Genomic DNA, 13,882 nt, shown 5'->3' with positions numbered 1-13,882 from the left:
AAGTTCTTTTTATTCTCTACACAAAAAAAAAAAAAAAAAAGTGCAGTACTCACACTAGGAAGAAAGAAATGCAAAGACGACTTCAACAGATAAAAACACTTTTCATAACAACACAAACATTCATTTCCTCTTTGTTTTATAAAAAGCTGAATCATTATTTTGCAACTGAATAAAAAAAAAAAAAAAGTGCTGAGATCTGCATTTCCGCATTTAAAAGGCAAATGATCTTTTACAAGAACAGCTAACATATTTCTACATTATCATCGATAATATTTTTTCTTTTCCTCTGTGAACTACATATTGTCACTGACATTATGCAACATAAATATTGTACAGGATGTTCCAAAAGTTATGACCACTTCTACATTATACAGGATGATCAGGAATTCAGGACCATTATTACTATTGTCATTGACATTTAAAATTGGATTATTTTATTGAAATACATATCTTTAGTGCAAATATTTTAGAAACTTTTACACCTTATACAGGGTGACCAAGAAATCACGCCGTTCGAATCAGAACTTTCCAATATAAATTATCTTTATATAACCGTATTAATTACAACTTTTTTTAGTATTACTAAGTCTTATTATTTTATACATATTATATCGTCGCCTTCGCTCGTTACCAAACAAATCTAGAACGAACCGCATAGAAATTTCATCTCCTATTCCATTGGAAACATTTAATACCAATAATACAACTAAGGAGCAACAGCTAACACAGACTCCAACCCCACTTACTATAAGTGAATTAGTTTATATTTATTGACGCCAAGCCAAAAACAACCCTACCTCGAGGGAAATGAAGTGACATATTAAAATGCGCCGATCCTGCCTGTGATTAGGGACTAACTGTTTAGTGCTTTCTTCCGCTACCTTATTACTGCTCCGAAAAGTGATTTTTTGTGTGTTGCAAGTGTTATTAATGTTTTAGTGCTTTTTTTGTGTGTGTGATACCTCAGTGTTGCCAACCTTCATATAAAGAAAAATAACCCTTCGGCTTATTTTTTAAACAAGCCAGGGGGGTGTAATATCCTATGTGATGTCGTAAACAAGCAGTTCCACGCTTCAATGTTTACAAACAACACCACATGGTTCGGCAAGAGGATCTTCCACCAGAGGGACCTGTAATCACATGCAGACGACGGCTTCTGGCCCCTCCCACGGAGCAGAAGACGACATCGGAGCAGCAGCGCCACCGCCACCCAAAAGGACCCTATAAATTGGATGGACGAAGGCAACTCGACACCAGTTTTCTGGTGACCCTCCTCTAGTCTGCTACGGGACTCTTGGAGTAACCTAACCCCAGGCCTCTAGTCTGCTACGGGACTACGCCTATCCTATCTCCTGGCTTAGCCTGCTACGGGGCTCTGTCTGGGAATCCCAACCTCAGCCGCTTAGCCTGCTACGGGGCTCTGTTGGCAACTTAACCTGCCTCTGCTTGCTACGGAGCATTGGTTCCTTAACTCCACTCCTCTTAGCCTGCTACGGGGCTCTGTTGGAGATCCTGTCTGCGACCACTCGGTCAAAGACTACCTTTTACTCACCCTTTTAAATAGAGACCAAATTGTATAGTATTTTGTACAAATACTCATATTTTTATAATAAAACTGGTAGTGGGAGTCGATTCCGGACACTCTTTTTATTATCTGCTCTACCTCTTCCTTATATGAGACGAATTTACACAAAGTTTTACAATATAATTTTTCTTTCTTTCAGGTCCAATACAATTTCCTCCAGACACAAGTGGCGGGCCAGTCCATCGTAGGCGATTCAAATTACTAGGTATTAGAAGTGAACTATTTCCAAATGAGTAACTTTTTAAAATTAATTTAACTTGGAAAATAAATGGCTGTTTTTTTCGGCTGATGTGTATCGGGCGCAGTAATACATAGTAACTAGACCACTATATAAAGGACTTTTAAAAGAAGTAAAAAGTCCTAATAAACGAAAGACATGATTATTACAGATTCATTGGTTCCATACTGCATGTTTCAAATATTGTGCTTCGAAAACTAAACAGAAGGCTATATTGAAGAATAAATGTGAAGTTAAGGGTCTAAGATGAAAGAGTAATGAGAGTTATTAAGAGTAATGGGTTATTAAGAGTAATCGATGAAAGAATTATGGGAAAAGGTGAGGAAATATATGTGATGTATGCTTATCTACAAGAAACTTTTGCTTGAACGAGCTGAGACTTGCTAATGAAAATTCTCTATAAAAAGTTGTGTTGTAATGTGTGGAAGCAGGGATAAAAGTGTGGGGGAACGCGGGGGTATGCCGTCCCCCACCTCCAAAAGATATTTACGGCGTCCCCCAGTTCCTAAAAAATTACAATGGGCAGAGATAGGCAGGGGGATGGGATGACGTCATGCCGCTACCTACCGTCCCCCTACCTTTTCAGATATACTTTTACCCCTGATGTGAAGACCAAAGATTCATAAAAACAAAAGTATTCCTTATTAGATTAAATTGTTAATTTAAATAGCTCTATAAACAATTCGTTTAAAATATTTTCAATTATTTTCAATTCAGCGTCCCTTTCATCAGCGTGGCTATATGAGACGTGGACCTGCAGCTTAACGTGGTAACCAAATGAGCTCCCCCGGGAATAGAGTCCGTGTTTCGCACGCCAGAGGTACGTAGAAAACCCATTGCATTCACCGACTTGCAATTTTTATTACCTATCTAATGATAGATTTTCTTTGAATCTTGATTTTTTTTAGACTTTTCTCTTCAAATGCAGTAATTAAATGTTTTCTCGTGTTACAATGGGAAACTAAGGTGGAACGTATTGTTGTCTCTCCACTAAAATTGAATTTTAAAAAAGACCAGAAAAAAGCTTTTTTAAACTAAAACCCTGTTTATTCCCGATCCTTTACACCTCTAATATTAAGCATGGGTTTATACAGAGTGTTCGCAAAGCTATGTCACATGTACACTCATGTCACATGTAATAAAATTGCACGTATCCTGTAACCCACGATTTTTTGGAATTATTCCATTTTCCTTACTTTATGGGTAAAATTCAGTTATTAGTAATTGGAGATAATAGAAAGCAATCCATCTAAGAAGATATTCCCAAAAAAGATAATAAAATAATAATAATATAGGCAAAAAAAAATTGTGCTCGGTTTTGTGTATTCTGGCAATAATGCTTTCGAAGGAATTTTGCAGTAGCAGAGCACGACTGCAGAGGGTACTTCACGATTGGTAGTATCGTAGTATCCAGAAGTTGAATCAAGGAACTAGAAAGTGGAGTAAAATACTGCATTTATTGGTTTAAACCTAGGGTGTAAATTGTCTCCCAAATATAAATTGGCTTCTGTAACCAAGATTTTGTACGGAAATATAGAAACAAATAGGAAAACTGTTTTCTTAAGCTTGGAAGTGACATGCTCTATAGCCACGAGCATTTATTTGTTAAAGAAAGACAGGCAACAAAACATAGTCTCTGTGGTCAAGTAGGTAGAGTGGCGGACTAGTAGTTCTTATATTGTTTTGACACCAGATCGAATCCCATCCCATCCCATACATTTTACTTTTTTTTACAAAACATTATAGAAAGTGTATAATTTTTATGTTAATAAGAACCGAAACAATATAATAAGGAAATAACTTTTTGTTTCCTCTAATGGCATATTTATTCAGAATTAGTGTATTATTAGTAATAGCTATGGTTTTCAGTTTATGATATGGTATGCCTATTCCTCTCGTCTCCGTTTTTGCACAGTAGAAGAAACTTCACCTCACTTCGAATGTGCCTGCGAGTCAGAAACATGCGCGACCTGCAGCCTTAGTCACAGCGAATAAAGTAGAATAGCTCGTTGTCATAAAAAAAAGTTGATGTTAAATTATTGTTCTAGTGTTTGTGTGCGTTTCTTTTTAGAGTATTGACTCTCTCTGTCTATCCTTTTTTCATATCCACAACTGCAAGAAATATAATCATAAGTCTGTGTACGGAATAAAGAATGCTTTCTTTAAACAAAACTAAATTTTACAGCTCTATTTGTGAGCAACACGAATGCTTCCAAATAATGCCATGGATATTAACTATAATCATACCGTTCTTCTTAATTATACAGTAGTGTGAAAAACTGATAATAAAATGATGTAAGAGGTATAAGCTTTTCTTCTAGCGTGACAACACACTAAACAACAAATTATTTTTTTGGCATTAAAAAATCATCACTTTACGTGTTGGTGTAGGCCTATTCGTTTTCACATTCGAGTGACGAAAGAAGAAAGTGTAGTGATAGTTATAAAACTCGAGTACGAGATTTCAATGAATTCAAGTTACATGGTCCTTACATACCGAAAAATGATTTTTCGATGTCTGCCCATCTATTCGTATGTCGGTTCATCCCGCTTTTACATGCACTCAAATAGAGGCCATACTGTTCAACGTATCTGGACCGAATTCTAGACGTAACGTTTTAATAACTTACTATCGTTTCGAATTTTATATCCTTCAACACTTAAAAGTAAGGGTACTTTACTGAAGGATGAAAATTTAATTCAATTTTCTCAAAAAGAAAAGCTGTAACGATTTTATTTATTTTTTATAAATATATATTTTATTAACAACTTTCCACCGTAGTATGAATCATTTATCTGAAAAAAAATTATATGGTGTAATTTACTGTATGGTATGCGTTCTTTTTCCACAATTTTCTCATCCGCATTTCATAAATAAACGTATCATTAATAACCTAACAATATGACAACTCGTTCGTCATATAAACATTCAGAAGGAGTAGTTTACTCTTAGGGTGAGCTTTCCTCCGATGATTTTACCATTAACGCCTTAGGCAATTTTGTTCATATTTCGTAAAGAAATGTTTCATTAATAAATTAACATACAGCATAAATCGTTTATCCCGATAACATACAGAAGGAGACATTTTCTCAAGGGTTAATTTTTTTTAATTTTCTCAGTAATAACTGAGACAAATTTCTTGTAATTTCAGTGAAAATATTTTCTGTAGTAATCTTACAGTATGGTATAACTCGCTTGTTCCAAAAAGAAAAATCCAAAAGAGATAGTTTAATTTGACAGTGAAATTTTCCCCAACGATTTGCTTAAAAATTACTCGATATACTTGGTCCAGACTATAAATAATTTACAATATAGCATAAATCGTTTATCCTCAAAATTACAGATAGAATAGTTTACCTTTGGTGGTAATTTTTTCCCGATGACCTTCCCAAAAATAATCAGGAGATCTTTGTTGTTCATATTTCATAAATAAATGTTACATAAATAACCTAGCTATATGGTATAATTCCCTCATCCTGAAAATCTAGAAGTGGTATATTACTTGTGACAGTAAGTTTTACCCTGCGATTTTCTCAAGAACGACTCAGGCGATTGTGTTCGTATTTCATAAATAAATGTTTTATGAAAACACTAACAATACAGTATAGCTCGTTTGTCCTGAAAAAGTCCACAAAGGATAATTTAATCTTGGGGTGACTTTTTCATGATTTTCTCAGAAATTACTCAGACGCTTTTGCTTATAGTTCACATACACTTATATACTTAATAATTCTAATATATGGCTTAAGTTATTTCTAACGGAAATATGACCAATGGGTACTTTACTTTTGGGCATAAAGTTTCTTCTAGCAAAGTTTTCCAAAACACATTATATTATTCGCAATTTCCCAAATAAATGTTTCAATAAGAGCTCCAGTCTAACATGAGTCAGTGTAAGAAATTCGAGCGAGAAAGTACAGTGCGTTTGCTCCGTACCCTTTCTTAATTATTTTTTAAAAATGTTACATTTAATCACAATTTTCCGAACAAAATCGAAACTTCTTTTTAAATGTGCCTTGTTGTGGTAAAATGGTTCAAGTGCATTGGTTCTGGATTTGATTTCCAGTGAGAGCTAGTGTATTTTCGTCCAAGAGATGTGACACGTCGGTGCAAAGAAAAAAGTGTTTAAATAAGCCATACCAAGCTAATTTAATAATACAAAGAAATAATACAATGTTACGAAATTATCGAAGAAACGTTGTTAATATTAGGTAGGTGCGACTGAAATGTCCAAACGATGATTGTAAATTCCAAAGGTAAAAAAGTGAAAAATACAATGCCAGGTTAATCAATGGCCTCTAGATAATGCTATCCTACTAAGAAGTGATTGAGATACCAAAAAATGTTGTAATCGCTGGGAGACTTATTAGGAGAATACAGAGGGTAAGAGAGAGTTTAATATTGCAAATCATGGATAGTCTGCACCTTCGTTTGAGGACGAGTATTGAAGTCCGTAGGCCTACATAGGTTAACACTGAAATGAACATTAGAACACAATACCTGTTTAATATTGATAGGGGCTTGCTGACAGGTTTGCAGTGTATTTGACGGGGTTTGATATTGTAACGGTCCTTGCGAACTACTGAGCCTTCCCCACTGTACACTGTAAGTTAAAATCGTGCTTAATTAAAACTTATATTTGTTAAAATTTAAAACTGTTGACCGTTATCACCTGTGCATCACGGACAACAATCCGCCAGTAATTCTTTGTTTCCGTCCGGCGGGAGCTCATGTGGTTCGGATTCCATGTTAATCAGTAGATCCACGTCTCATATAGCCTCGCTGCTGAAAGGAACGATAAACTCAAAATCACATCACACATCTTTGTTTTCGCCTTTGTTTTAGTCCATAAGTGTCTTTGTTCATGAGCTCCTTCGTGGCTAAGCAGTTAGCGTACGCGCCTTTGGTGTGGGAGACTGGGCGAGAGTTCACGTGGTTCAGAGTCCATGTTAATCAGTTTGGTCGATGTCTCATATAGCTTCGTTGCTGAACGAGATGTTAAACTCAAACTCAATGTCTTTGTTCATAAATTTCTTTGTGTATGGTTTTGCATATACGTGGCGTGGACATTAAATTTTGATTTCTACGCCATATGTAGGGGTCTATCTAATTACATACAAACCTATAGAACGAACACAACAAATTTGGAATATCTATATTCTTTGTGTATGAAAAATCATCATGCGGCACTGCATGGGAGAGCCGTGTGTATGGAATTCCATACACATGGCAATGAACGTGTTAAGAAATGTATAATAATAAGAATTAATAATTAATAATTAATAATTAATAATTAATAATAATAATAATAATAATAATAATAATAATAATAATAATAATAATAATAAACAGAAAACGATCACTTACATAATTTATAAACAGAAATTAACATTTATTAAAGCATATAACTCCAATGGAATTAAGTTGTTTCTTTCTCTCCCTGAACGCAACAACCCTTATTGTGCCAAGGCGTAGAAGAGAACTTGTGGCACTCACGACTTTGGGGCGGTGTATAATCAGAACATCGGATCCATTTGTTGTTAGTCCTAGCTTTCTAGACCGATGCAGTTATTCCCGGTAGAATATACAAGCAAATAGACTTTTCTATTACTATTAAAGTGAATAATTATACTCATTCCCTCAATGAGATACTTGTGGTTGCTTAACTGTATACAGACAGCTGATCCATGGAAGAATCGTTGAAAACAATAATAATAATAAATAACAGAAACTCGACAAATATTCTTGCAAATAATAGGAAAAAGTTTGCGTCACACTGTTCACTTTGCTATACCGATTGTGGCACACTGGAATATAGAGTATGGCTTTTTAATTTTTCCCAACTATTTCAACTACTTCAATTGAAACGGATCTATAATAATTTGAAATTGAATTTAGTCTTCTTACGCTAAATTCATTAAAAAAATAATATGCTGAGAATTTTATATAGTAGTTTGTTTTATTCGAAATTACGTACTTCCAGCAACTGTTTTTTGATTGAACTATTTGAAATGAAATCTTTAAGTCCCACGTTTATGCCGGCTAGGCTAAAGGATACAGTAATGATGAGAAAAGAATGAAATGGTCGGATGAAGAAAGTGGGAGAAAACGAGAGAACATCGCGAAAACCCACGCACACATTGTTCGTCCAGCACAAGGTTTACTTGGCGCGAGCAAGAATCAAACCAAGGACTCCATGCATCAGAGGTGAACGCTCTACCACTGAAACAGCGCGGCCTCTGAATTTATTTAAACGAGAAAGAGACTACTTTATGAAAACTTGATGACGAACACATTTGTTAAAAAATACCAGTTTTCGTGAAATATTGCTTATAGACAGGGGCGGATTAAGACTTTTGGGGACCTGGAGCCGACTATTTTAAGGGCGCCCTATGTTACGAATAGTTTCAGCGCATAAATTTTCTTTGCTGCCTTCCACTGCCTCATAGGCTTATCAAACCACCGAGAACTATGCTGTAATATTTTAATGTGCTCCAAGTTTATAATAATTAGTTTAGTTACATTCATTATTAACAGTTAAATAATTATATTCATTATTAACAGTTGAATACTGTTGATGGAAAGTTGAATACTGATGATCTAGCGATACCGCGAGAGTAACGAGCCGAACGAAATTTACCATAGGTCTGAAGCCTATAATATAATAAGATGATTGCTATATTTTAGTATTAAACAGAGGGATTTTAAGGGGCCCCCTGAGCTTGGTGTCCCGGAGCCTGGGCTCCATTGGCTCCGCCCGCCGCTAATGCTTATAGATTCAAGGGCCGGGGTAAAAATTCCGGTCCGTGCAGACTTCTAGCCCCTGTGTATATGCTATCTTTGGAAATACAGTAGAGTTTCGCTTATCCGACATAAAACAGGCAGACAGAATGCTGAAATTTATGAATGTGTTAAGAAAATACCTATTAAAAGTCAAACTATGATATAATTTTACATATTACGCATTTAATAATCATGTTTTGTAAGAAATAAATATAATGCATTGAATTAGGGACGTATCCAGCGTGAGGTCCTGGAAGCTGTCCCCTTCCAAAACTAAAGCACTTTTTAATAAAGCTTTTTCCCTTTTGAGGTTCTTTTATATGAGATTACATTAAGGCAGTGTCCAAACTGTGCGCAATACGTTGGTGTTCTAATTCTAATAACATCCGCAATGCCATTGATACCAGGTGCAATTAAAGAACACTTTTAAATGGGATTACAATTTCGATTCCGTTCTGTTTATAACGTTAATGTATTAGAACGATACACTCATTGCCATTTACTATTTTTGTTATGTGATATACGTAGCAGACAGTTTTCCTTTTATGTGTCTCAAAAATATTTTTTGATTTCGTTTGTGCTACAATGCAGTTTGTTTAAGTAAACCGGTTCATAAATGAAAATTAAGAAAATGTTTAAGAGAAATACAGAGCTGTTGCATTATTATTATTATTATTATTATTATTATTATTATTATTATTATTATTATTATTATTATTATTATTATTATTGATATTGATATTTTTGAAACGTTAGAATTACGTGCTTACGAGAATTCCTGTTGGGTCTCCTCCGAAAAGAAAACCTGGATACGTGCCTGTACTGAATGATAGATGTATGAGTCATGGTGTAGACGCGCGTGCTAGGCGATAGAGTCCAGAGCGTCAAAAAACAGACTAAGACCACAACTTGCTGTTCTTCTTGCCGGTTGATCCTACATTTTACCTGCAATGATATGTCGGATAATACAGTATGTGGAATAAACGAAGGTCAGATAAGCGAGACCATGGCGTATTGGTGTTTTATGCACCTAAACCTGTAAAATATTTGTGCAGATAACATCTTTCACTCACTAGCTAAATTTGTGGGTATGATCGCACATCTTGCCTTATAGTCTTATAAAGAATATATATATATAGCAGGCTGAAAACCTAAAGAAAACCAACTTCAATAATTTTCTATAGCTTTCTTTCTTAATAACGGGAAATTTGTTCATTTCATCACGATAAATCACGTTTGGTACTAATATGTCTGTTTCTGTCTAGATATATTTTTCACATTTTATTGGAAACAAAATTGTTCTTTTTCGAAGAAAAGAGGATGAGAGAAGAAGCTATACAATAGCAGGAACACAAATTCAGAATAAATACGTCATCAGAGGAAACAAAAAATGATTTCCTTATTACATTGTTTCGGTTCTTATTAACATAAAAACTATACACTTTCTATAATGTTTTGTAAAAGTAATAAAATGCATGGGATGGGATTCGATCTGGTGTCAAAACAGTATAAGAACTACCAGTCCGCAACTCTACCCACTTTTTTAAATACACTTATTGAACTGTAATAACTAGTACATGTCGAACAATGATGTTTCATGAGACAAGTATTCTATGGAAGCTTACAGGATCACTTTGAGAAAACTAGCAAACACAGATGTTTCATTCAGATTGGTCATATGAAAAGTCTGATGACTAGCATATTTTAAGTACAAATAATATTCCTCCACTGTACACTTCGGCGTAGAGGACATAGTATAATAGATAGTATGCCCGATAAGCCAATTAACGGCATTGAGTTTTGAAGAGGTAAACCACACATAGTCCGGAAAGGCAAGTATACGGCAGTCAAAATAGTTAGCTGGTTTACGGCAGATCACTGCAAGGGTCCAGATGCGAGTCGTATTAGTGCACTCAGACACACGATGCAAAAGGGTTTCCAGTCGATCGCAGAGCACACAATTAGGAGATTCAGAGCGACGAATACTATGAAGTCGTTCATTGGTAGGGTGTAAGTCATGAATAAAGCTCAACCAAACACTACGAATGTCCGAAGATACAATTTTGTTGTGCACATTTCGCCAGATCACATGCCAGTCATAGGTGGGAAACTTATTACAAATTCGGGGTACAGAAGGACACACAACACTGTTGATTAAAGCGACATACAACATTTTGGTGGACATGGTGCAAGCCTCAGGTAACGGTGGGACATATGCCCATGCGGAAATGAGTTGCCGTACATATGCAGGGCAATGAGGAAAAAAGCGAATGTTGGGTGGATTATTTTCAGTTAATGAAACAGTCCAGCACGATATTCATTGCGATGTGTGTGAGGCAGAATCAAAAAATAACTTCAATCCATTACGCATATAAAGAGCTTTGCATTTTTGTCTCACGTTAGTAACTTATAATCCGCCTTTAAAATATGAGCAATAGGTAAAATTTCGTGGGAGTCGAAAATAAAATCCAGTCCACAGAAACCAGCCGATGAGAGAGTCAATCTTCCGCGCATAACATTCAGGCAGAGGGAAGATTTGAGCTGCATACCACACTTTAGAAAGATTGTAAGTATTAACAAACCAGGTGCGTTGGATCAAATTCAAGCTCCGACATTTATTTTCTGCACTAAATAGGCGTAATTACTGAAGAATAGGGTTCCAAATTATATCTGTCAGTACGTCAGTTCGAACTGTAAAGGTAATATCAAATATTTTGACGTGGTTATCTATCAGATAATGGGGGTCAGTAGAAAAGGGTGACTGGACCATGGAAGCATTATACAATAACGTCGATTTACTCATATTAATTTTTGCACCACTCACCTATACGAAAGTCTGTAGATATTGTTCAATATGCGCAAACTGTTCATTGGTAGTGAAGAGGAGTGTCACATCGTCAGCAAAACCTTGAGCGTTGATAGTTTGAAAATGATGATCCACTGACGAGGGGAGAGACATTAAATGATAGAACATAGGGTCAAGCGCTAAACTAAATAAATACATAGATAGAGCACATCCTTGTCTTACTCCACGACGTATCGAAAAGGAAGCTATCAAATGGCCATTTATTTGCACACGGGAAGTGGCTGAAGAGTACAGCGCACGAATCAGGTCAATAAACGAATAAGGAAACTTGTAGGCTCGTAGAACAGTGTACAAATAGTCGTGGGATAAAAAGTCAAAAGCATTTTGTAAGTCCATTGATAATAAACATGCAGGTATGCGCTTAAATTTAAAGTATTCAGTGATGTCACAGATCTTGCTAAGAGCAGAAAACACATTCTTTGTGGGATGAATTGCTGCCTGGAAATAACTAATAATCTCATGACAAACAAGTTTCAAGTGTCGTACTAAAACTTTAGAGAAAAGTTTCATGTCAGTACTGAGTAACGTGATAGAACGGTAGTTCTGTGTGGTCACCGGACAGTTCTTTTTAGATATGAGGAAAATGACACCTTGGTTATCAATGAAATTGCGGTGCCTTAAGAATTCATTAAAATGTGAGATAACTCCTCGCTAACAATATCCCAATAGGTAACATAGAATTCATAAATTATTCCATCAGGACCGGGACTCTTGCGGTCTTTACATGTACGCAATGCTTCTCGGACTTCCGTCGGAGTAATGTCCGCCATTAACTGTTGATGTACGTCGGGAGACAGTTGGGGCATTGGCTCCGGGAAATATGTCTCTAGTGCAGTAGCATTGATTTCACCAGGACGATATAACGAAGAAAAATGTTCATACACATGAGTCTTAAGATCATTAAAATCCGTATCTTCGCCAGCACCAACCACCGTAATAGCTTTAATGTAGTTCTCTTGACGTCGCTTCTGCGATTGAATATAGTGGTAAAAGGAGATACGTTCAGATTTACAAAATGATTCAGACGGGGAAGCCTGCTGATAGCATTCAAGAGCCCGAAGTTGTATACGTGTAATCTGCGCTTTAACCCTATGAATATGACAGATTTTGAGGGCTGCTAGGTTGAGACCAGAGATCGTTTAAGACAGGGTAGTAATATTCTAATGTCTGATGAGTCTCGCGCTTAATTTCCTTTCCGTACCAATGAAAAAAAAAGTTTTATGTTGGGTTTAACGTAAGAAGTCCACCATTGAGAGATAATCGAAAAGTAACGTCGTTGATGTAACCAAAATTGCCAACATTGACGAAAATCATTCCTAATCGTAGCTGAATGGAGAAGTTGAGCATTTAATTTCCAGTAACTTCTACCATGCGTATGCGAGACACCTGTCGGAATTTTAGGAACACAATAAACTGCTGCACGGTCGCTAAATGAAACTGGACGTATGTCCGTTTCAACTATATTTGAACACTGAGAAGACGTTATGTACCACCTATCTAGCCTGGACATCATATGACTATTCTTAAAAGTAAATTTAGGGACCGTCCAATGTTGCCACCACACATCCCTAAGCCGCTACTGTTGAATAAGGCGGGTAAAGGTGACACTAGGGTGAAAGATGCCAGTGATATCGATTTTTCGTTCAAGTACATTAAAGTCACCAGGATCACAATTATTTGGTAAAATCTGCACAATTTCCTCGTTATAAAAATGATCACGAGAACGCCTGTTAACTGTTCCAGAAATACCATAAACGTTCACAATATTAAATCCACCACAAAACAAACTGATGCCACGGCCAGCGGGAAGTCGCTTAGTGTGTTCCACGACAATATCCTTTTTGATTAAGATAGCTCTACCCCGATTGTTGGGTCCGATATTCACAATTGCATTGCACATAGGCAGAAATTCAAAACTTTCAAATCAGACCTCTTGCATAAGAATGATTTCGTAACCACTTTGCATAACAAAAGTTTTAAAACTATTTTGTTTCGCTGGATGGTGAATGCCAGCGATATTGATTGTACATAGACGGCGCACATTAGGTCTAGTAGGAGACGGAGAACCTGCCATCAAGTTAATAAATAAATATAATAAGAAAACAACGTGAAAAATAAAACAACAATTGGATAAGCTGTGCAAGAACACGCCTCACTACAGAGGGGAGATGAGAAATATTGCATCTATCTGAAACACGATCTCCACCAATCTTCCTGAAGTTTGAAAAGAAAAGAAAAAACAAAAACATAAATAGAAACAGTCCGGTAAACATCACGTGAGAACTGCACTGCAGGAAAAGTAGAAAATACAATATATGGCATAAGAAACCAAAGGCACGTGAACGGATTGACAAGAAGCTATACACACTAACTTATGAAGCAGCAGGTTCTGTATCACTATCATTTTCA

At 36.1% G+C, this 13,882-nt stretch overlaps 1 protein-coding gene across 1 annotated transcript in view; it reads left to right on the top strand.

The window, feature by feature from the left end:
• The window catches only part of LOC145680347 (uncharacterized), a 116,207-nt gene that overhangs the window by 89,134 nt on the left and 13,191 nt on the right, over positions 1 to 13,882 (top strand). Inside the window, exon 3 of the mRNA XM_081750744.1 lies at positions 1,725 to 1,790. Within this exon, the coding sequence (XP_081606870.1) occupies positions 1,725 to 1,790 (66 nt within the window). The remainder of the gene's footprint in view (positions 1 to 1,724; positions 1,791 to 13,882) is intronic.

This window comes from Thermobia domestica, chromosome 1 (genome assembly GCF_964235325.1).
Source record: "Thermobia domestica chromosome 1, izTheDome1.hap1.1, whole genome shotgun sequence".
Taxonomy (NCBI): Eukaryota; Metazoa; Arthropoda; class Insecta; order Zygentoma; family Lepismatidae; genus Thermobia; species Thermobia domestica.
Note: the sequence above shows the minus strand (reverse complement) of the source record. Positions and strands in the feature narration are given on the sequence as shown.